Source organism: Delphinus delphis, chromosome 1 (genome assembly GCF_949987515.2).
Source record: "Delphinus delphis chromosome 1, mDelDel1.2, whole genome shotgun sequence".
Classification (NCBI taxonomy): Eukaryota; Metazoa; Chordata; class Mammalia; order Artiodactyla; family Delphinidae; genus Delphinus; species Delphinus delphis.
The window spans coordinates 8,521,901-8,544,933 of record NC_082683.1 but is presented as its reverse complement, the minus strand read 5'-3'; the positions used below and the strand labels follow the sequence as shown (position 1 = coordinate 8,544,933).

At 44.9% G+C, this 23,033-nt stretch overlaps 1 protein-coding gene across 3 annotated transcripts in view; it reads left to right on the top strand.

Annotated features, from left to right (window-relative positions):
* Positions 1 to 23,033, top strand: part of MTOR (mechanistic target of rapamycin kinase) — a 117,701-nt gene that overhangs the window by 18,151 nt on the left and 76,517 nt on the right. For all 3 annotated transcript variants that reach the window (XM_060014254.1, XM_060014246.1, XM_060014262.1), the window contains exons 14-25: positions 3,102 to 3,224; positions 3,864 to 3,953; positions 4,075 to 4,167; positions 4,872 to 5,006; positions 5,240 to 5,369; positions 6,800 to 7,050; positions 14,495 to 14,581; positions 18,457 to 18,624; positions 19,126 to 19,238; positions 19,556 to 19,718; positions 20,789 to 20,881; positions 21,571 to 21,717. In XM_060014254.1, coding sequence (XP_059870237.1) covers positions 3,102 to 3,224; positions 3,864 to 3,953; positions 4,075 to 4,167; positions 4,872 to 5,006; positions 5,240 to 5,369; positions 6,800 to 7,050; positions 14,495 to 14,581; positions 18,457 to 18,624; positions 19,126 to 19,238; positions 19,556 to 19,718; positions 20,789 to 20,881; positions 21,571 to 21,717 — 1,593 coding nt within the window. The remainder of the gene's footprint in view (positions 1 to 3,101; positions 3,225 to 3,863; positions 3,954 to 4,074; positions 4,168 to 4,871; positions 5,007 to 5,239; positions 5,370 to 6,799; positions 7,051 to 14,494; positions 14,582 to 18,456; positions 18,625 to 19,125; positions 19,239 to 19,555; positions 19,719 to 20,788; positions 20,882 to 21,570; positions 21,718 to 23,033) is intronic.

The window sequence follows — 23,033 nt, the reverse complement described above, 5'->3', positions numbered from 1 at the left end:
TGGGGAGTGAGAGTCGAGGAGGAGGAGGGGAGAGAAAAGAGCGAGACGCCTGGTAGAAGCCACATTTGGCTCCAAGGGCCCGCGTGTTTTCCCGGCTTGGTAATTGCGATTCTAGTGCTTATCGCCTCATAAGCCTCTTGTCAGCGTGACTCGCAAGCTGACCTCTCACGTGGCTCTGCCTTTTTCCTGGGAAGTCACCAGTGAGTCCGTTCCTTGCCCCTCTTCACTGCCTCTGCTGCAGATGGTGTCAGTCTGCCCAGCACCTCGCAATTCTTCCACTCCTGCTTCTGCTGATGCGAGGCCAGGCACAGAGGCCGAATACGGGAATGGCTCCAGCACTGTTTCTCGTCATCCTTGCCCCTGGTCTGTGGTCCCTGGCTGTCGTTCCTAAATAATGTGAGATGCCAAGCTAAGCTGCTTGGACTAGAGCCTCAGGTAGATGCGGGTTGGCATTGCTGCTAGAGCTGGTAGGATTTCCATTTTCTGCTGAAGCCTGTCTTCTAGTTCTTGTCTTCACCCGGCCGCGTAAGTCCTCTGGCTGAATTGTGAACGATGCACAGAGTCCAGTCCTTCCTGCCTCAAGTTATTTCCACCCACCTCTTCTGGGTCTCAGTGTGGCTCACCCGGTCATCTACTGTCCCCCGACTCCATCCTGTCCCCACCACACCCTCTGCTTCATGATCCTCCCCATGGTTTCTTTTGAAATAAACACTTTTCATAACATATAAAGAACTGAAACATAGAAAATTATTAATGTAACTTCTACCCTAAAGAAATGTCATTTATTCGCAGTCTATCATAATTAAAGTGACTGTGAGTTATATCATCAGTGAACAAATTAAAAGATTATACTTATGTTGGCACTTGTGTTTTTAGCCTAATGGTTCACTCCTTAACTGCTGGCCCGTGTTAGGAGTGCCTATCCTTTTAAGTCTTTGAAATAGCTAAAGTTTGGGGGAGGAAAAGAAATCATTGTTGAGCCTGCCAGCTCAAACCATGCTAAATAAGCTTGATAGAGATATATCTCCTAATGAGAATATCAGTACGTTCATCCAGACAACAGATGTTTTGAGCACCTTCTGTGTTCCAAATACGGCTGGGTTCTGGAAGCATGCCAGTGAACAAGGCAGGCATGGGCTGTGTCCTCAAGAAGCTTATAGTAAGCTATCAGGCTATCCGTTTTTCTGATACTGGAAAATGTGAAGCATCGTTAAATGAATTTACTATATACTGAACTTAGCCCTTGAAACTCCAGAATTTTATTTTATTTTATCTTTTCTGTTTTAACAGAATGCAGCAAATGTACAAACACTTTATTAGCAAAGGGAATGAATAAAACAAGTACAGCTTGGGAAAAAATTTTTAATGATTTTTCTTGTTTTTAAACTTTGATACAGATTTCCCCAAGTTGAATTGTTCATTTTCATGCCTTGGTAAGGGACCTTACCTAAATGTGCTTTGGCCTTTTCTTGGCGTCTTGCTCATCTAGGTGGGCATTGGGTATTGTTATTAGAGTGCAGCGGCGCTCTTTGGCTCTGGAGTAAATTGGGGGCTGTTTGATCTGGTCCTGCGCTGTCCCAGAGAGTTGTGCTCTCCTCACTGGTACCCATTTCCCCGCAGACAGCCATCTCTTGAAGTTATGCTTCTGTTCTTAGTATCCTTCTCCATCCCCTCTCACTGCTGTATGCTGTGACCAGGTGAAAACAGACTGCCAAGGGGGTCCAGGAAATCAGGATTATTAAATCAATAATGTGAGACAAAACATAACATTGAATTGGAGACGACTCCTTTGGGTAGCTGAGTTAACACGAGCTTTGTTTCTCACTTTTCCCACTGTGCAGAGATTTCCTTCTGGCAACTTCAGCTCTCCAGAAGTCTGTCTATATTAAGTTGTTTATGTCTGTGTCACCAGGAGCATAACGTGCTGATTTGCTGGTGTTTTCAGCGTGTCAGTTAGATCGCACATGTTATCTCTGTTCATTAAGGTCCAAGGGGATTCTATTGATATAATCCCTAACTGTTTGGGTTTATCTAGAGGTGCCCGAAACCACAACTGAGTATCAGTATTTCTTTCCACATCACAGCTGTTCTGACTAGTCTTTGATTCCATTGTCATTATTTATAGGCACTCTGAGTGATTTGCTGTCTGTACAGATATTTTTCTTGCAGAGAGCCTTTCCTTCATTCTTTTTTTTTTCAATTAATAAATTAATTTATTTTATTTTTTGGCTGCGTTGGGTCTTCATTGCTGCACGCGGGCTTTCTCTAGTTGCAGCGAGCGGGGGCTACTCTTCGTTGCGGTGCGCAGGCTTCTCATTGCGGTGGCTTCTCTTGCTGCGGAGTGCTGGCTCTAGACACGTGGGCTTCAGTAGTTGTGGCACGCGGGCTCTAGAGTGCAGGCTCAGTAGTTGTTGCTCACAGGCTTAGTTGCTCCACGGCATGTGGGATCTTCCTGGACCAGGGCTCGAACCCGTGTTCCCTGCATTGGCAGGCGGATTCTTAACCACTGAGCCACCAGGGAAGTCCCCCCTTCATTCTTTTTTTTTTTTGCGGTTCGCGGGCCTCTCACTGTTGTGGCCTCTCCCATTGCGGAGCACAGGCTCCGGACGCGCAGGCTCAGCGGCCATGGCTCACGGGCCCAGCTGCTCCGCAGCATGTGGGATCTTCCTGGACTGGGGCACGAACCCGTGTCCTCTGCATCAGCAGGCTGACTCTCAACCACTGCGCCACCAGGGAAGCCCCCCCTTCATTCATTATTTTTGCAAAACCCTGCTCACAGCGAGCCCTGTTGGTTTTCTCGGTCTTCTGTGACTATCTACACTGTTAAAAGTTATGGTTTGCAGAGGGCTGAGGGACCTTGGAGTACTGTGACAGAAGGAGAAAGGGCCGGTTTCAAACAGCTTTTCCTCCGGTCACTGCTGTTTCCAGGACTGTTCTGTGAGCTGCAGAGATGGCCTTGCTTGTGGAGTATCTAGCAGCTCCTTGATCCGCAGTGAAGTTCTGGTTCCTTCCTCTAGTTCCGCGCCTCATTCTCACTTCAAACACACAGTCCCTCTCGAATTTCCTTTGCCGTATTCGTAGTAAGCCTTTCTTGCCTACAGATTTTGACAGAGCTGGAGCACAGCGGCATTGGAAGAATCAAGGAACAGAGTGCCCGCATGCTGGGGCACCTGGTCTCCAATGCCCCCCGACTCATCCGCCCCTACATGGAGCCTATTCTGAAGGTAATTTGCAACAGACAGAGACTGGTTCTTTCTCTCTAGGATGTCTTGGGATGATGAGAGTGTTTTGGTGCTCACTGGTGCACTGAACAAAGTAGATAATTTCTTTGGTCCCAGGCTTGCAGACAAGGGCCACATCAAGCACCCTCAGTTCAAGAATACCAGGAATCTCACCAGTTGCAGGAAAGGGCTCTCCTTCTAAGAGATAAGATATGGTGTTTCAAGCCCCTCATCCAATGTGCTTGGCGAGGAGAAGTAAGATAGTGGCATAAAGTAACTCCCCCAAAATGAAGAAAAAGTGAGCTTTAAAATCTGAGTCCACCTTCAAGTCTATGTTAGACTCATGTGAGGTGTTTCACAACTTACGTGAATCTGGGTGCATGATCACACAGGTACAGTTTAGGGAAGGCATGGGAAATGTTTGTAGGTCATGGCACTTGCCAGCTCCCTCATACGTCAGACTTGTGTGCAGTATGGAGAAAGGCTTAAGAATCCACATTCCAGAGGAATCCTGGATTCATAAAGCCTTAGAAGTAATTTATCTATGACTGAGATGGTCTCTTGGGTGAATTGTACTTATGTGAAAAAAGTTTTCTCGTAGACTCTAACCAGCATTCATTTTCTCATACCTTCTTTCCATAGGCTTTAATTTTGAAACTGAAAGATCCAGACCCTGATCCAAACCCAGGTGTGATCAATAATGTCCTGGCTACAATAGGAGAGTTGGCTCAGGTAAGGGGACAACTGCTTTTTCCATAGGATGGGAAGAATTATTTCACCTCTAATGAAGTCAAAATACTTCTTAATGCCGTAATTTCTAATGCTGTCTACCACTTCCTTTTTCACTTTGTAGGTTAGTGGCCTAGAAATGAGGAAGTGGGTTGATGAACTTTTTATTATCATCATGGACATGCTCCAGGACTCCTCTCTGTTGGCCAAAAGGCAGGTGAGTACCACTACTTCGTGTTTGAGCAGGATCGGCCCCATGAGGCCAGGGACCTCGTCTCTCTCAGTCACCTTAGTGTGCCCAGCCAGTAATGCCTAGCCCTAGTAGGTACTTAGAAATATTTGTTAACTGAGTAAAAAGAAGAAAGACTTGGAGCTAGAATTAGCGTTCATCCTGACCCAGAGTCACTGTCAGTATCAGGGCTGACCAGTGCCATTTCCTCTAGACTGAAAAAAAAAAAAAAATGCAGGTCATCTATCAGAGCCCCGGCCCCTAAAGGGAAACAGAGAGTCTTGGCCTCTGGTTGTGGGGGGAAGTGGAGCTTCAGCTCACCCTTCCCCGGCCCTGGCTTCGCTTTGGTCGTCGAGGTCATTAGGTGACTAGACTGAAAGTAAGAACAACCTTAATTTCCTTTTGAGTCCGATTTCTCCTGTCAGTCATCCAGGGTATAGAAGAACTATATACTTCCTGAGAAAGGCGGGACTGTTCTTTACCTTTGATCCAGCGATTGTTGTGTTGGTTTGTAGCCTTGTTTTTATGTCCCCGCTCTCAGGATTTTAGTTTATGGTTAGTGCCTTTACTGGGCATTCTTTTCTTGTAATAGCCTCTAACACTTCGTTATAACCATTTAATGAAGAGTACGGAGTATGCTTTCTTTTCTCTCTTACTGGTGCTACAAACCATGTGATCTTTTGCCTGTCCAGGTGGCTCTGTGGACCCTAGGACAGTTGGTGGCCAGCACTGGCTACGTGGTGGAGCCCTACAGGAAGTACCCCACATTGCTTGAGGTGCTGCTGAATTTCCTGAAGACTGAGCAGAACCAGGGTACACGGCGAGAGGTAGGAAACACCGCAGACTTGGTGTTTAAAGACTTTGCTGGGAGAATGGAGAGACGTTTGCGTCATTAACGTGCTGTGACAGTACTGATGAGACTTCCTGTCCCTCTCCGCTTTGTCCCTGTAGCTGGTCGTGGGATATGAATTGGGCATCATGGAACATGAGTATCCATGAGAGCTGCGGTAGTCAGGTGCTGTGATGAATGTTTTCTTTTCCCCTCCCCTTTCCCACGCAGGCTATCCGTGTGTTAGGGCTCTTGGGGGCCTTGGATCCCTACAAGCACAAAGTGAACATTGGCATGATCGACCAGTCCCGGGATGCTTCTGCTGTCAGCCTGTCAGAATCCAAGTCAAGTCAGGATTCCTGTAAGTTGAGGAGAACCTTGAGTGGCTGCCAAGTTCTTGCCTCACTAAGCCCCCACTGGCTGTGTTTAGAAAGAGCCTTGGGCTGGATAACTGTGAAATTATTGCATATTGACTCACCTTGTGACTTTTGAATGGAACGTCAGTAGTTTCCTCTTGAGTCACAGCAGGGGCGCTGCTTCCCAGTGTGTCCAGTCTTCCCGTTTGTCCAGGTTCTTTGTTAAAGGTCAACAGGCTATGTCTGTAGTCACTCTTAGGTGCTGAGGAGAGAGACGTGAATTATCACCCCATCACCCTTGTTCATCTGTCATTCTTTGTTAGTGCATCTTTGATGTTTTCTATTCCCATGGCACCCAAGGAGGAAGAGGGTAGAATGTATTCTCCCTGTTTTAATTGATAGGGAAATCTGAGGCTAAGGCTCAGAGGGCGTGGAAAAACTAGTAGCAATCAGGATCCAGGGCTCTTTCTTCCATCAAGTGGTCTAGCTGTAGAGTTCCTTTGTCTTTAGATAGTAGCCTAAGAGATTGGGCAGGGCGTGGGGATGCAGGTGAGTTTCCTAGGCTTAACTCAGTGTCCATCAGGGCAGGCGTATTTGTCAAAGTGTGAAAGTTCAGCAGTGGTTCTCCCATCTAGTTCAGCAAAATGTTATTTTCTCCAAATAAAATAATTTGTTTCTGAACTCTGTGGATGGGATCATACTGCTTCCAGTTTGTTCTTCTGTATATGAGAGAAGTGTGCCTGCAATGTTAATCCTGTCAGACCCACAGCCTTCGAGCAGAGCCTGAGCCACATCCTCCAGCGTTTCCTCCGTCCTCAGCAGTGCCAGTCATCCAGTCTCTTGGATGTTCTGGTTCTTAGCGTCCTTATTGTGCTGTTAAACCGCTACCTACCCCCATACCCTCCCCTCCCTCTCCCCCACCCTCCATACCCTCCTCCGCCCCTCCCCCACCTTCCATACCCTCCTCCACCCCCAGTCCTTGAGATCCTTGTTGTTCAGGTCAGGTAGCATTTGTTGTTAACTTCTCTGAATTCCCTAGGGGGACCAAGCAGCTGCTGAACAGATGTTTGCCTAATTTAATCCCCTTTATTTTCATTTGGTGGAGTAACTTTTTATTGATGGTTTCAGCTACTGAAGTTGTGAACTGGAATGGTAAGAAGCTAAATTAAACGTAGCAATTTAAAGAAAACCCGTCATGTACTGTGTTAGGCTTTTGTAGTTTAGATAATAGACAAGCCAAAAACTGCCCTTCATGGTGAGAGCCTATTCACTGGCTCCTAATATACCCGGTATTCCCAGTGGTGTTAGAGTACAGCAGGGAGAGAGATGTGAATGCTGGTGACCCACAGGAGGTTTTTTTGTTTGTCAGTAACCACGCTTTGTCCAAAGTCAGAGTCATGTATAGCTCGTGATCCTCACCTTTGTTTGGTCCTAGCTGACTACAGCACCAGTGAGATGCTGGTCAACATGGGGAACTTGCCTCTGGACGAGTTCTACCCAGCCGTGTCCATGGTGGCCCTGATGCGCATCTTCCGAGACCAGTCCCTCTCTCACCATCACACCATGGTCGTCCAGGCCATCACCTTCATCTTCAAGTCCCTGGGGCTCAAGTGTGTACAGTTCCTGCCCCAGGTCATGCCCACATTCCTGAATGTCATTCGGGTTTGTGACGGGGCCATCCGGGAAGTAAGTGGGTAAACCCCCAACCCTTGCTCCTCCCTGCCCCGTGCCATGCCTGCGTGGGAAGTCCATCTGTGCCTCAGCTTCCTAATAATGTACTCTGCTTGCCGTTATGCCTAATGCCTTTCCTCCCCCAGAACTTCTAACACCTAAGTGTACAGGTATAATCAGTTCAGCTCAACTTCCTGTTTTATACCTCAAAATGGCTAAAAGATGAGTGGCTGGAGGGGAAGCGGGGGGACAGCATTGTTATTCTCCGTAATCTACTGTTCAGTCCAATAATCTGATGGAATATCCCACAGTGGATTTCTGGTGGTTTCGGCATGATTAGATTTAAGTCAAACGCTTAGTGGGAATACTACAGAGGTGCAGTAACAATGCTTCATAATGTCAGTTTGTCCAATTATTGTTGGTCCTGAGTTTGAGCACATGGTGAGGTTGGTATGTATCAGATCTCTCCATTGTAAAGTTACCTTTTTTCCTTAGCCATTAAGTAATGTGTGGGGTGATACGTTGAGACTGTGTGACTGTCCTATTCCCCAGCTACCTTTTACCCAGTGATTTTAGCCACCATTGATGATCCTTGTTGGAATCAATTATCACGTTGGTTGCAAAGTAATGACTTTTTTTTTTTTTTAATTTATTTTTGGCTGTGTTGTATCTTCGTTGCTGCGTGTTGGCTTTTTCTAGTTGCGACGAGCGGGGGCTACTCTTTGTTGCAGTGTGCGTGCTTCTCATTGCAGTGGCTTATCGTTGCGGAGCACAGGCTCTAGGCGCGTGGGCTTCAGTAGTTGTGGCACACAGGCTTCAGTAGTTGTGGCTCACGGGCTCTAGAGCGCAGGCTCAGTAGTTGTGGCTCACAGGCTTAGTTGCCCTGCGGCATGTGTGATCTTCCCCGACCAGGGATCGAACCCGTGTTCCCTGCATTGGCAGGTGGATTCTCAACCCTTGTGCCACCAGGGAAGCCCCTCCTTCTACTTCTAATAGCTGGCATTTTTCTGTAAAGAAGAATTTCCCCCTTTCCCTCCCTCTTTCTCTCTCTTGCTCGCTCTCTTTTTTTTTTTCTCTGAACCATAGAGTACGCACAGTGGTTCTGTGATTACCATACCTGTACCACTACCAACAGCGATCCTACTGAATACAGTTCAAGGTGGCTTTGCGGTTCCTACTGTTCTTAGAAAGTATTCCACAAGGTGTATGGTCAGAGTACTGCGTTTTAAAGATCCTGGAATTAAATATTTTTTCTTCTGTGATTACGTATTCAATTTGATGTACATTCAGAGGAAATAGTATTTTTTTAGAAAGTATATTTTTTAATTTTCTGCCTGGAATATACAAGTGCATTTTATTTTTATATAATCAACCTCATTGAATTCTTACTAATTCTAATAATTTACCTGTAAATTTTCCCAGGTTTTCACTCTAGCTAATCGTATAGTCTGCCGAACATAAAAAACAGTTTTGGCTTTTTTGTTTTGGTCGGTAAAGCAGTTGTTACTTTTCCTTACTGCTTTCCTAGGACCTTCACTGCAGTGTTGATTAGACTCTGTAATAGTGGAAACCTTTAATCTTGTTCCTGATTTTAATGGGACTAGTGTTAAGATTTCATCACTAAGTATAATGTTTGCTGTAGGTTTTTTTTTTTAATCTTTATTGGAATATAGTTGCTTTACAATATTGTATTAGTTTCTACTGTACAGCAAAGTGAATCAGCTATATGTATACGTATATCCCCTCTATTTTGGATTTCCTTCCCATTTAGGTCACCAGAGAGCACTGAGTAGAGTTCCCTGTGCTATACAGTAGGTTCTCATTAGTTATCTGTTTTGGGTTTTTTTTTGCGGTACGCGGGCCTCTCACTGTTGTGGCCTCTCCCATTGTGGAGCACAGGCTCTGGACGCGCAGGCTCAGTGGCCATGGCTCACGGGCCCAGCCGCTCTGCGGCATGTGGGATCTTCCCGGACCTGGGCACGAACCCGTGTCCCCTGCATCGGCAGGCGGACTCTCAACCACTGCGCCACCAGGGAAGCCCAAAAATATATGTATTTTTGTATACATATAAATAGTATATGACCAGTATTAGTATTAACAATATGATTACTGAATGCAGTTCAAGGACTTTTGCAATTTGTTATTGTTTTTAGGATGTGTCTTGTTGGGGATATACACCAAAATACTGTGTTCAAAGTCACTTGAAATAATTTTTTGAGTGATTGTGCAACCAACTTGGTTTATAGTTAAACTCATTTGTTCCTATTTATTTTCAATTTTTAGAAATTTCTTGTGAGTTTTTGTAATTTAACTTTCATTCTAGTTATGTAAGACGTTAGCATAATTTAAGAGTCAAAACTATAAGATATATTCAGCAAAGACGAGCTTCCATCCCTATTATACCTTGTTTCTTCCTTCCTCTATCATTTACTATTGCTGCTATAACAAATCACCACCAATTTAGTAACTTGAAACAACACAAATTGATTATCTTACAGCTCTTTAAGTCATAAGTCTGGCATAGATCATACTGAACTACAGTCAGGGAGCCATTAAGACTGTGTTCCTTTCTGGAGGCTCTAGGGGGAACCCCTTTCCTTGCTTTTTGTAGCTTCTAGAGGCTGCCTGCATTCTTTGGCCTCCTTCCTCCATCTTCAAAGTCAGCAACATTGTATCTCTTTGACTCTTTTTCCCTCAAATCTTTCTCTCTGAACATAACCAGAAAAGGTTCTCTGCTTTTAAGGACTCCTTAGATTGGGCCCACCCGGATAATCTCCCCATCTCAGCGTCCTGCTCCCTCATCACATCTTCAGAAGTCCCCTTTTGTCATGTAAAGTAATTTATTCACAGGTTCTAGGGATTAGGACATGGAGTTTTCGGTTACCGAAATCCTGCCTACCACACTTCCCCCTAAGCTAACCAGTTTTATCAGTTTTTAAATTTATCTTTTCAGTGTTTATTTTTGAAAATATAAGGAAATATATGTCCCCCACCTTCACTGTTGTGGCCTCTCCCATTGCGGAGCACAGGCTCTGGACGCGCAGGCTCAGTGGCCATGGCTCACGGGCCCAGCCGCTCCGCGGCATGTGGGATCTTCCTGGACTGAGGCATGAACCCGTGTCCCCTGCATCGGCAGGCGGACTCTCAACCACTGCGCCACCAGGGAAGCCCCAAAATATATGTATCTTTGTATACATATAGATAGTATATGACCAGTATTAGTATTAACAATATGATTACTGAATGCAGTTCAAGGTCTTTTGTAATTTGTTATTGTTTTTAGGATGTGTCTTGTTGGGGATATACACCAAAATACTGTGTTCAAAGTCACCTGAAATAATTTTTTGAGTGATTGTGCAACCAACTTGGTTTACAACAGTGAACATAGTGTAAACTTTCTGGATCTTACTTTTTTCCACTTTCACAGCAGCATATCCTGGAGTTCATGCCATAGGTGAGAATGTCTTCATTCCTTTAGAGGCAATTGGTACTTCATTGTGTGAACATGCCACAGCTATTTGACCAGTCCCTATTGATGACTGTGTTTTTCCAGTCTGATATTTAAAATAATCCTGCAATGAAAAGCTTTGTGTATACATCATTTTCACCTCTATTTCTTCTTGTACTTAAATGGCTTCACCTTTTACATTTAGATCTTTGAGCTCTTTGGAATATGTCCCAGTGTACAGTATGAGGAATGCATCCAATTTTATCTTTTTCACCCATAAAATTTGACTTGCATACCTTATTTAACAAAGTCTAAAATTAGTCATTGTCTCCATCCTTTCCCTGAACAATATACAAAACTTAGAATGACTGATCAAAGTATTATATCTCCCTACCTTCTTATGTTATTATCTAGTATCACTTTTTTTTAACTCCAAATTAAACGTTACTGTTATTTTATGCAGACAGTGTTTATGTTTATCCCTTTTGCCACTTCATTACTGTCTCCCATCTCAGAGCTTCCTCCTAGGACCATTTTCCTTCTCGCTAAGGCAAATTCTTCTGAGCATCCATCAAAGTAAATGCTCTGTTTTTGTTTATCTGAAAAAAATCTTTATTTCACCCTCTTATAAAATCTTTATTTAGCTGAGAATACAATTCTGGGTTCTCCTTCAGCTGTAGATATTATCCCACTGTTTTCTGACTTCTTTTGTCGCTGTTGAGAAATTATGATTCCTTTTCATGTAATCTCCCTTTCCTCTATGGCTGTTTCAGACCTTCTGATGTTTTTGTTGTCCTGTAGTTGCACTGTTGTAAATCTAGGTATGCATTTCTCTTTCTTATCCTGATGGGGATTTGTGGGCTTTCTGAATATGAGGACTCCACCCTTCTATTTTTTCCTTCCAGAATTAGATTCAACATTTAGAGCTTCTCACTCTGTCCTTAATGTCTCTTAGTTTATTATCCTTGTTGTTCATCTTTGTCTCTCAGAGATGTATTCTGGATATGTCTTCACATCCATTTTCTATTCACTGATTCTTTAGCTATGTCTTTTTGACCTGTCATTGAGTTTTTAGTTCCTACTACATTTTTTTTTTTTTTTTTTTTTTTTGCGGTATGCGGGCCTCTCACTGTTGTGGCCTCTCCCGTTGCGGAGCACAGTCTCCGGACGCGCAGGCTCAGTGGCCATGGCTCGCAGGCCCAGCCGCTCCGCAGCATGTGGGATCTTCCCGGACCGGGGCACGAACCCGTGTCCCCTGCATCGGCAGGCGGACTCTCAACCACTGCGCCACCAGGGAAGCCCTCTTATTCCTTTAAGCATTTTAAACAGGTTTACTTTATATTTTCTATCCAGTAATTCCAATATACATAAGGTTTTTGATGAGTCTAATTCTGTTGTTTATTGTTTCTGCCGAGTCATACTCGCGGCAAGTCTGTAAGTCTGTCCTTATGTGTTTTACAATTTTGGATCATGCATCATATTCAGCTGGACTTCCCCTGGAGCAGTTAATACTGGAATATCTGCTCTGAAGTTACATCTCTCCAGAGAGGGCCTGCATTTGCTTCTACCAGGTTTTCTAGGAGAACTTTTAGTTAGTTTCTTGGCTTAGAGTTTCTCAGGCCACACAGGTAGTTAAAATAACCCCCTAAACTCATATGAGAGTGGCCTGAAATTACAAACTCTTAGGAAGGCTTCTTTTTCCTACCTAGACCTCACATCAAGACTCACAGATTACTTTGTCTCCTTTGCCAGTGGACAGACTTGGGGGTAGGAGGTTTCACCATTTTTCTTGATATGTAGCTTTTTGAAGGTCTGGCTTTATGTGAAAGGTTTCAGTTCTGATAATCTAATAACAACATTTATCTTTTATGCATTCCTTTTAGGCTTTTCATAGCAAGGGGATTTAGGAGGGGATCTAACCCACCATATTTTCAGGAACAAAGCTACATGTTCTTTTAAAATACAAACGTTCAGGAGGGAAAAGAGAAAACAGCTTGTGAAAGAATCTAAGGGAGAAGAAATGAGGTGGCTACTCGGGCCCCCTCCCTGGGGATGAGGCACCTGCCTGGGTGTATCCGCTGACCCTTATGAATCAGCCACCAGAGAGGCTGCCCCATGGACACCTCATATGAAGTGACAGCAAGGATCAGGAGGCTTTTGTCCTTTCGTCTCAAGGTTTCCCCTGACCAGCCATCCCCGCTGCCCTGTTTTTCCTCCAGTTTAGATTTTCTACCTTCTTTCAGGTTCTGCATAACAAAAGTTTAACTCAAAACCATTGTATTTTAGAGTCTCCTGTCCCTTGATCTCTGTAATATACTCGTAGGGACCATTTCACAAAAACCGTCAGCAGTGATTCTATGAGGAGGTGCCCAGGAGATAGGTAGGGATGGCTCTACCAAGTTGAACCTGTGTGCCATGTGAGACCAGCTTCTAAGCCCCTTAGAATCCACTGGTGTCCCTGTCCTTAGAAATTAGTCCAACTCTCTTTGAGCCCAGTCCTATGTGTCCTGTCAGTCTCACCTCTTCAGGTAATGAGTTCTATAAGTCCATTACTCACTATTTGAAACATACTTTTTTATTTTTCCCCAACTTACCCAAGTTTTAAAATGTGGATAAGGGTGAAAGTACATACGTACGAAATTATTCTTGTTAATGGAGGGCAGCAAAGGCATAGAGAGCTATAAAAATTGGGAGGGGGGTGAGGGGGAAAGGGAGGTTTACAATATGACTTGCAACTTGATATTGACATGTAGCACTATCTGAGGATCATAACAGAATAAAAACTACACCCTGAAGACATCTTTAACCTGGAAAGTAGTTGGGATTTCTCTTACCTAAGCCATCTTTATTCCCAACTTTATTTCGTGAATGGCATCTCTTAACAGTTGCAAGATACCAACCTAAATAGAATCTCCTAATCCCAGCCCTCCCTCAATTTGCTTGCTGTTTTGGTTCACAGTTTCTTTCTTTCTTTTTTTAAAAATTAATTTATTTTATTATTTATTTTTGGCTGCACTGGGTCTTCGTTGCTGCACACGGGCTCTCTAGTTGCGGCGAGTGGGGGCTACTCTTCGTTGCGGTGTGCGTGCTTCTCGTTGTGGTGGCTTCTCTTGTTGCGGAGCATGGGCTCTAGGCGCACGGGCTTTAGTAGTTGTGGCACACAGGCTCAGTAGTTGTGGCTCGTGGGCTCTAGAGCGCAGGCTCAGTAGTTGTGGTTCACGGGCTTAGTTGCTCCGCAGCGTGTGGGATCTTCCTGGACCAGGGCTCGAACCCGTGTCCCCTGCATTGGCAGGCGGATGCTTAACCACTGCGCCACCAGGGAGGTCCCCACAGTTTCTTAGAGACACAATTAACTAATTAATTAAGACCTAATTAATTGAGTTAATTACTATAAGTGAACCACAATACCCATAATAGTTAGCTGTATTTATTTTAGAAAGTAAGTGGTAGTGAATTAAGACTGAATAAACAAAAGATACATCTACAGTTAATTAAAAATTTCATGTCCATTTTTAAGTTTTCAGTGACTCCAGAAATCCTTCAATGATAGATGATGTTCATTGGGCATTTAACAGTATTTGTGTCCCTGTTCTAGTGCTTTCCAGGTATTAGCCCAGTTAACTCTTACCACAAGCCTGTGAGACAAGAACTGTTATCTCCCATTTTCCCACAGAAGAGGCTGAGTGCAGAGAGATTAAATGAAGGTCACAAAGCTAGTAGGTAACAGAAACAGTTCAGAACAGCTAGTCTGGCCCTGAAGTCCCTGCTGAGCAGAAACTGCCTCACCTGGTGAGTAAAGCCACTGACATATTTTTCAGCGCTCACCACCGTTACCACCGATGGTTACCACCGATGGTTTTAAGTCTCATTCTTTGAAGCTTATTCTCAGAAGAAAGGGTGGTGCAGAAACCGATTCCATAGTTGCCTTTATTCATTAGCGTGCACTTGGGGTAAGCCTGGGAGTTCTACATCCTTCGTGGTGCCAACTTGCTGACCTCTTCTCTGTTTCAGTTTCTGTTCCAGCAGCTGGGAATGTTGGTGTCCTTTGTGAAGAGCCACATCAGGCCTTACATGGATGAAATAGTCACACTCATGAGAGTGAGTAGAAATTAATGCTTTGGCTTGTTCCTCAGTGTTTGGGCCCAGGAGCATTCAGCAGCAGGTTTGGATGATGTGGACATTTTTTTCATGGGTCATCATAGAGACGTTATAACCTGAGGATAAAAAGTGGAACAAGATATCCCACTGGATTATGAAAGGGGGTGGAGGGGCTCTCGCTACAGGCTCCCAGGTACAAGAGTTCAAGGTGTGAAATCTGAGGAGAAATCCTGAAGGAATTGTTCTGCCAGAAATAAACTGGAGTTCTTTGCCTCACACACAGCAAAGCAATTTCACTTTAACATCACAACAGTGCTTTACTGTTCTCACAAAAGCCCTCTTCCTTACTGCCTGTAAAACCATGGCCTTAAGAGAGGATTGGGGATTGGGTTTTCCTGGGGCCATTAAATACGATGGAGTGCTGTCAGGCTCTGAGGAAGAAGGTAATGCTTTTCCCTGCTACCTTCAAAAGCATAAATACCGCCTTCTGACCGTAATAGTGTTGTGGTTTTTTTAAGTACATAAATTTATTTATTTATTTATGGCTGCATTGGGTCTTTGTTGCTGCTGCGCAAGCTCTCTCTAGTTGCAGCAAGCTGGGGCTACTCTTCATTGTGATGTGCGGACTTCTCATTGCGGTGGCTTCTCTTGTTGCGGAGCACAGGCTCTAGGCGCGACGGCTTCAGTAGTTGTGGCACGCGGGCTCAGTAGTTGTGGCACACGGGCTTAGTTGCTCCATGGCATGTGGGATCTTCCCGGCCCAGGGCTCGAACCCGTGTCCCCTGCATTGGCAGGCAGATTCTTAACCACTGCACCACCAGGGAAGTCTCTGCAACAGTGTTTGAGAAGAGGCTCTCGTCCCAATTTTTTTTTTTAAACATATTTATTGGAGTATAATTGCTTTACAATGGTGTGTTAGTTTCTGCTTTATAACAAAGTGAATCAGTTATACATATACATATGTTCCCATATCTCTTCCCTCTTGCGTCTCCCTCCCTCCCACCCTCCTTATCCCACCCCTCTAGGTGGTCACAAAGCACTTAGTTGATCTCCCTGTGCTATGCGGCTGCTTCCCACTAGCTCTCTATTTTACGTTTGGTAGTGTATATATGTCCATGCCACTCTCTCACTTTGTCACAGCCTACCCTTCCCCCTCCCCACATCCTCAAGTCCATTCTCTAGTAGGTCTGTGTCTCCATTCCCGTCTTACCCCTAGGTTCTTCATGACCTTTTTTTTTTCTTCTTAGATTCTATATATATGTGTTAGCATATGGTATTTGTTTTTCTCTTTCTGACTTACTTCACTCTGTATAACAGACTCTAGGTCCGTCCACCTCACTACAAGTAACTCAATTTCGTTTCTTTTTATGGCTGAGTAATATTCCATTGTATATATGTGCCACATCTTCTTTATCCATTCATCTGTTGATGGACACTTAGGTTGCTTCCATGTCCAGGCTATTGTAAATAGAGCTGCAATGAACATCGTGCATGACTCTTTTTGAATTATGGTTTTCTCAGGGTATATGCCCAGTAGTGGGATTGCTGGGTCATACGGTAGCTCTATTTGTAGTTTTTTAAGGAACCTCCATACTGTTCTCCATAGTGGCTGTACCAATTCACATTCCCACCAGCAGGGCAGGAGTGTTCCCTTTTCTCCACACCCTCTCCAGCATTTATTGTTTCTAGATTTTTTGATGATGGCCATTCTGACTGGTGTGAGATGATATCTCATTGTAGTTTTCATTTGCATTTCTCTAATGATTAATGATGTTGAGCATTCTTTCATGTGTTTGTTGGCAATCTGTATATCTTCTTTGGAGAAATGTCTATTTAAGTCTAGGTGCAAAGGACTCCCCATTGATGGCAGTATCATTTTTCTGTATTGGCAGTGGGAGGGTGCTTCCTACTGTTCTCTATAATTTCAGTGTCTCTGCTTAGGGAGATTGCTTTGCAGAGATGGCTGTCTCCTCAAAGAACTGGAAGACAATTATTCCAGTGATTTTTGTTCTTCTACACCAGACCTTTGTAGTTAGCTTGGAAGAAGCAGCAGGACTAAAATGAAAGTGGCCGCCTTCAAAAATGGAACTTCCCCGAAAATGAGTCTCAGAACTGAAAAACTCCTATATGTATAAATAAGCAAAAGCTGCTCTGTTCCCTGCCTCCTGCCACAGGGGCCTCTGTACAGGAAGAGTTAGGTAGGATGCTAAAGAGCCTGCGGGTGGTGTTAAGGGAGTTGGGGGTGGGGCGGGGAGGGAGGAAGCAGTGCACTCCGGGGTTGAAGCTGAAGTAATCTGTGACTTATTCCCCAGAAATGACTGATGACAAAACATGTAGGGGTTTGAGGCTGGGAGCCTTACACCTGCAAAATACAGCTTTCATTTCCTCCAAGACAGAGAAGGTGCCAACAGGGCTCTTCTTTGGCTCTTGCTCCTGGGCATTTCAGTGAGCTCCTCCCAGGAGGGCTCGAGGCTTTGTGAACAGTGATCCAGCCGGCATCCCTGGGGAGGCTGCCTGGTTTCTTTGACGTAGAGAAAACCCTTTGTGAGGAGCCCCGATGACCCAGCAGTGGAAAGGTAGGCGGGTTTTCTCTAAAGAAGGCAGAGTGTGGTCCCAGTGAATGAACATCACACAAACCACGGAGGCCATAAAATTTGTGGTGTTTCTTTGTCGAAGCTTTTTATCTAGAGAAAATAGCTTTTCAAAGAGAATACCTCTCTCCAAGCAGAGAGAAAGAAAGTTTTACCAGCACCTTTTAGTATAGATTTTTTTTGAAATGTTTTTACTTTGTAAACTACTATGAGTTAAGAACAATTTTTTCTAAATAAAAATACCTTAGGCTTCTTTTAAAGCCTTCCATCTGAGGAGTTATCTTTTTTTTTATTTTTTCACTGACTTCTACTCTGAATTAAATGGGGGCCCAAGAGTACTAATAAGCATATGTTGCCATCATTAAGTCTCCTACTCTGGAGGTTTTAAAGAAGGCAGTAGGCCACTGTCTTTCTGAATTGATTTGAAATGACAGCTTTTCCTGGAGTGAGAGACTTGGACCAATTTGCGTTGCAGTACCGAGACAGGATCTGGAGCCAGTTGGCCAAGTTTTTATTTTAGTAATTTATGTGGGATATAATTAGATGAATGTAGAAAAATGCTCCTCTTGTGGCACTCTCCAGGCCTGAAAATGGTTTGGGACAGATGTCAGATGCTGTCGAGCAAAGTTTAAATCCAAAAGGGCAGGAAATCTTGTTAACACTGAAGTCACCCTCTGGCAGAGCCCAGGTGCTACCCAAAGTGGGACCACCCCTAGACGGCTGGAGAGCTCCTAGAGTGATGCAGGCCTGGTCGTTTGTTCATTCTGCCGGATGGGTTTGGGTGGCTGGAATATGCTCTGCTAGATTCAGGGAGACAGAGGTGGACCGAGGGTTTCTTGCCCTTAACCAGCCTACGGTCGAGTAGAGGGAAGGCGGCAAAGAAAATTAAGTATTACAGGTGCTAGAAGAGAGCAGAGCAGAGGGACCCACAGTGGCTAATGGAAGGAGATAGGAACGCCTTCTTAGGCGAAGTGAGGCTTGAGCCACGTCTGGAAAGACAGATGGGCTTAGCTGAGCAAGAGGTGGGATTCTAAGCCGAGAGCAGCATGAGCAAAGCACGGAGGAGCCATGTAGCCTGGTGCTTTTGGGGAAATGCAGCTTAGTTGCTCACTGTGACTGACGTAGGATACAGGGAGGCCTGGGGAGAGGAGGATAAGGAAGGAGTCCCATGGCACAGACCATGCTCGCTGCATTTGTGCTTCGTTTTGGCTGTCTCAGTTCCTTGGTTCATATTTCAGCAGAAGGGCCCCCGACTTTGCTCCTCTGTCTCTTCCCTCTTTATAGGAATTCTGGGTCATGAACACCTCCATCCAGAGCACGATCATTCTTCTCATTGAGCAGATTGTGGTAGCTCTTGGGGGTGAATTTAAGCTCTACCTGCCCCAGCTGATCCCACACATGCTACGAGTCTTCATGCATGACAATAGCCCAGGCCGCATCGTCTCCATCAAGGTGAGTAACCTGGGACGTCCTCTGGAGAGATTTCCAGAGTCCATCAGAGTCCCTGGATGATCATCTAAGAGACCCTGTTCTGAGTGACAGGGGGACGCTCGGTCCGTAAGACTGACTCTGAAGAATGCTGTAGTATCTGATGCGTGCAGTGTACAGTTTACAGAATGTTTCTCATCCTCTCTTGATTGTCCTTATGTTTTGTCTCTTTTAATGGATTATTCTTGGTAAGTATTTTATTTAGCATACCAGTTTTCTCTATTATCCAGCAACTGATTCCTTACCAGTTGAAATAAGTTCAGAGAAAGCAAAGTAACATATAAGTGAAATAAAATGACGGGGAAAAGTGCTACCAAGAGAATGTAATTCAGAGCCATTTAGTAAAGGCTTTTCAGAGTTCCCAAAGAATTTTGAGTTATCCATACCACTGCCGCCCCTCAGGTGCTTAGATACTTGACACCTGACTGTATGTGCTCACCGCCGTGCCTTTACTCCTTTTTGCAGTTGCTTGCTGCAATCCAGCTGTTTGGCGCCAACCTGGATGACTATCTGCATCTGTTATTGCCCCCTATCGTGAAGTTGTTTGATGCCCCTGAAGTTCCATTGCCATCTCGAAAGTGAGCACCTACCCTTTAGGACTAACAGTTATCAAGCTTTTAATGTTTTGTTGAAAATGCCCTTTTCTTAAGTCCCCAGGCCATCTCTCTATTTTTTTGTTATTTCAACTCTCATTAGTTTACTCCAGATATGTACCAGGTTTATGGAAATCTTCACCGTCCCCATCCCACAGGAATGTGTGTTAGATCTCTGTACCCAAAATAATGTCAGAAGCCATTCCTTCCTGTTGGGTGCTGATTGTAAAGGTAGCCCTCAGCCACTTCTCTGATTCTTGGGCTGTGTGTTAGCAGTTACTGTATGTCAGCGATTGTTGTAGGGCAGCGTTAGAGACAGTGGACCGCCTGACGGAGTCCCTGGATTTCACTGACTATGCCTCTCGGATCATTCACCCGATTGTGCGAACGCTGGACCAGAGCCCAGAACTCCGTCCCACAGCCATGGACACGTTGTCCTCACTCGTGTTTCAGCTGGGGAAGAAGGTGAGGCAGGAGTCCTCGACTCCTCCGCTTGTTAATCTGTAGGCCTCAATCACTGACAAAGAGCTAGGAATTGTGCCTTTTTTTCCTTCTTTATTCAGCAAGTATTTATTGAGCCACCTGTGTGGGCTGAGTGCTGTTCTGGGGATAACGCCGTAAACAGAATGATGTCCTTGTTCTCACAGAGCTTACGTTCCAATGAAGCAAAGTTACGAGACATAATTTATCTCATAAGAGGGATGGGAGGGAGTAGGGAGAGATGCTGTTTCTTTAGAGGCAGACCTCTCTGATAAGGTAACATTTCAGCAGAGACCTAAATAAAGGAAAGGCCCAACGCCAGGGAGCTGGCTGCAGGCAGAAGGATTAGCAAAGGCAAGGGTGCGAGATGGCAGTGTGCTTGAAGGGTGGGGGCAGCAGGAGAGCAGTGACTTCAGGGGAGGGAGCCGGGGGAAGGTACTTGGAAAAGGGCATAGAGAGAACCTTGTAGAGGCTGTGCTGGCAGTAGGCATGGAAGCTAGGTGTTGTGGCCAGTGGTCCTCAGAATGTGACCCCGGGACAAGCAGCATTAGCATCTGCTTAGCTGGGGTCCCCTTACAGCTGCAGATTTTCACGCCTCACCCCAGACCTACCAAGCCAGCAGTTCCGACCGTGGAGCCCAGCAATCTCTGGTTTCATATGCCTTCCAGGTGGTTCTGATGCCCCCTAAAATTTGCACATCACTGTTGTAGGCCATCATAGCTGGCTTTCACTCTGAGCAAGACTAGAATTCTTGGGAGATTTTGAGCCCAGGAGTACTGTGACCTGCCCTAGCATTGTTAAATGATTATTCTCAGTGCTGTGCGCAAGCATAGACTGGGCCAAGAGGGGAAGCAGAGAGACCATTAAAGTCAGAGGCTGTTGCAGTGACGCAGGTGGAAGGTGAGGGGGATGAGGTAGCACGAGCGGTCAAAAGTACCACAGAGCTAGTCCCAAACCCAGAAGTAGTAGCTGTAATGTGGTAGGGGTAATATTCTTCTTTCTATTTCCCACTCTCCAAAGTAATGGTTTCTGACCTGCTTCCTCTCTTGTTATAGTACCAAATTTTCATTCCAATGGTAAATAAAGTTCTGGTGCGACACCGAATCAACCATCAGCGCTATGATGTCCTCATCTGCAGGATTGTCAAGGTGAGCTGCGCTTTGTTTCTGTTTGCAAGTCCCGCATTGTCCTTCTCAACTGGTATTCTTGTAATCTTAGCAGTGGGGGTATATCTAGCTTTTTAGCTCTGAACTAGAGATTGGCAAACTTTTTATGTCAAGATAGTAAATTTTTTCAGCTTTGTAGGCTGTGTGGTCTCTGATGAAACTACTCAGCTCTGCCACTGCAGCCTGTAAGCAGCCATATGCGTATGTAAACGAATGAGCCTGATTGCGTCCCAGTAGAACTTCATTTATGGACACCAGAATATGATTCTCTAATAATTTTCACATGTTGCGGAATAGCAATCTTCTTTCAATTTTTTTTCAATCATTAAAAAATGCAAAAACCATCCTTGGCTCTCAGGTCCTACAAAAACAGGCAGCAGCTCCTTGCCGGCCCAGCTCTTCGTCATGTTTATGACACACGGTTGTCTCACATTTGCCAGTTGCATGCTCATACTACTAAGTCAGTGCTTGTCAGTGGCCAGGAGTGACCAACACAGACTGGTCTCAGTGCGGAATACAGCCCACCTATGATTCATTCTGTCCATATGTGGAATCTTAACCTAAATCCTGGCTCTTCCAGAAGGTGTGGCCCTCCCAAGGTTTAAGGATGTTTTCTAAACTGGGAGCAGCTTGTGGAGTTGCAGAGTGGTTCTCTAAATCTCTGGTTGCAGGGATACACCCTTGCTGATGAAGAAGAGGACCCTTTGATTTACCAGCATCGAATGCTGCGGAGTGGCCAAGGGGATGCCTTGGCTAGCGGACCAGTGGAAACGGGACCCATGAAGAAACTGCACGTCAGCACCATCAACCTCCAAAAGGCAGGTCCATCGTTTCCGGGGGGGGCTTGGAAAGGAGAGCCCCTGCTCTTCTCTCTTGTTCAAAACTTTCAGCTCTTGCTGTTTTCTGTTTAAAACAACCAAAAACCAAGCATCTTTCTGAAAATCTAGATACCACGAACTTAGGTCATTTTATTTTTTCTCCAAGTATCTGAATTATACAATTTTTTAATAGAAGGAAAATAAAGAACAAGGTGTCCTTTTGTGTTCCCTTGGAGCTTTGACAGTGGAATGCATTGTTGCAAATAGCATTCTCATTTTTTACATGACCAGAACACAACCAGTGAGCCTCCTAGTTAGCACTGAACCTGATGCAGGCTCTTTAAAGCACTGCTTCTCAAACTTCTCAGACTCGCTGGGCTTACCACATGCTGGGGAGCTTGTTGTTAAAATGCTCGTTCTGATTCAGGCCCAAGCTCAGGCCTTGATAGTCTCCATTTCTGACAAGCTCCCAAGTAATGCCGATGCCAGTGGTCCACGGACCACACTTTGAGTAGCAAGATTTTAGATCTCTGCAGATCAGTACTGGATTCTCTATGCTGACCAAAGCCTGGGATATAAGCAGCTTCTCATCATGTATGCCACCAGCTATGCACTTAAAAACAGGCAGTTTCAAATCATCTCTAATGGATGGATCTAAACAGAGTAATCATATACTTCACTGACTTTTAAATAAATATACCAGGTTGCTTATTTTCCACATTTTGCATTAGTCTTTAGTACTTCTAGGGACTGTAAGCAGCTCCCAGTTTGAATTTCAATGTGGTAGTTTTCTTTCTTAGCAGCTGATGCAACACAGCTGCATTTCATGTGTAGCAGCAGGTAGAGGTAAAGAACTGGGCAGGGCTGGGTCCTAGTTGGCTTGGTGTCTTCTTTTGGCCAAGCCCATAACGATTTGCACACAGACCTGTGTGCGTGTGCTCACCCACAGCTTTGAAACACTGGCCTGTACTCCTGACATCAGTCTTTACCCACGCAGACAGCTGCAAAGTGACCACTACTGAGAAACGTTTGATGATTTAAGATGAAAGTGGTAAAATACCCCTGGGTCATGAGTGATGCTGCTGTACCTCTGCGTGTTTTGTAACTGCTAGTCCAAGACTTCAGGAGGAGAAAGGTCATCAACACCTGGCATTCCCAAGCAGTTGTTGAGGCCACCATGCTGACACCTCACATTTGAGGGAGGGGCCAGACAAGGAGGCCAGATGCACGTTTCCACCCAGATGTTTTCAGCCTGCCTAGGTTCAGAATGTCCTTCCAACCAGGCAGCTGTCCACTCAGCTTTAGGGCTTTGTTCT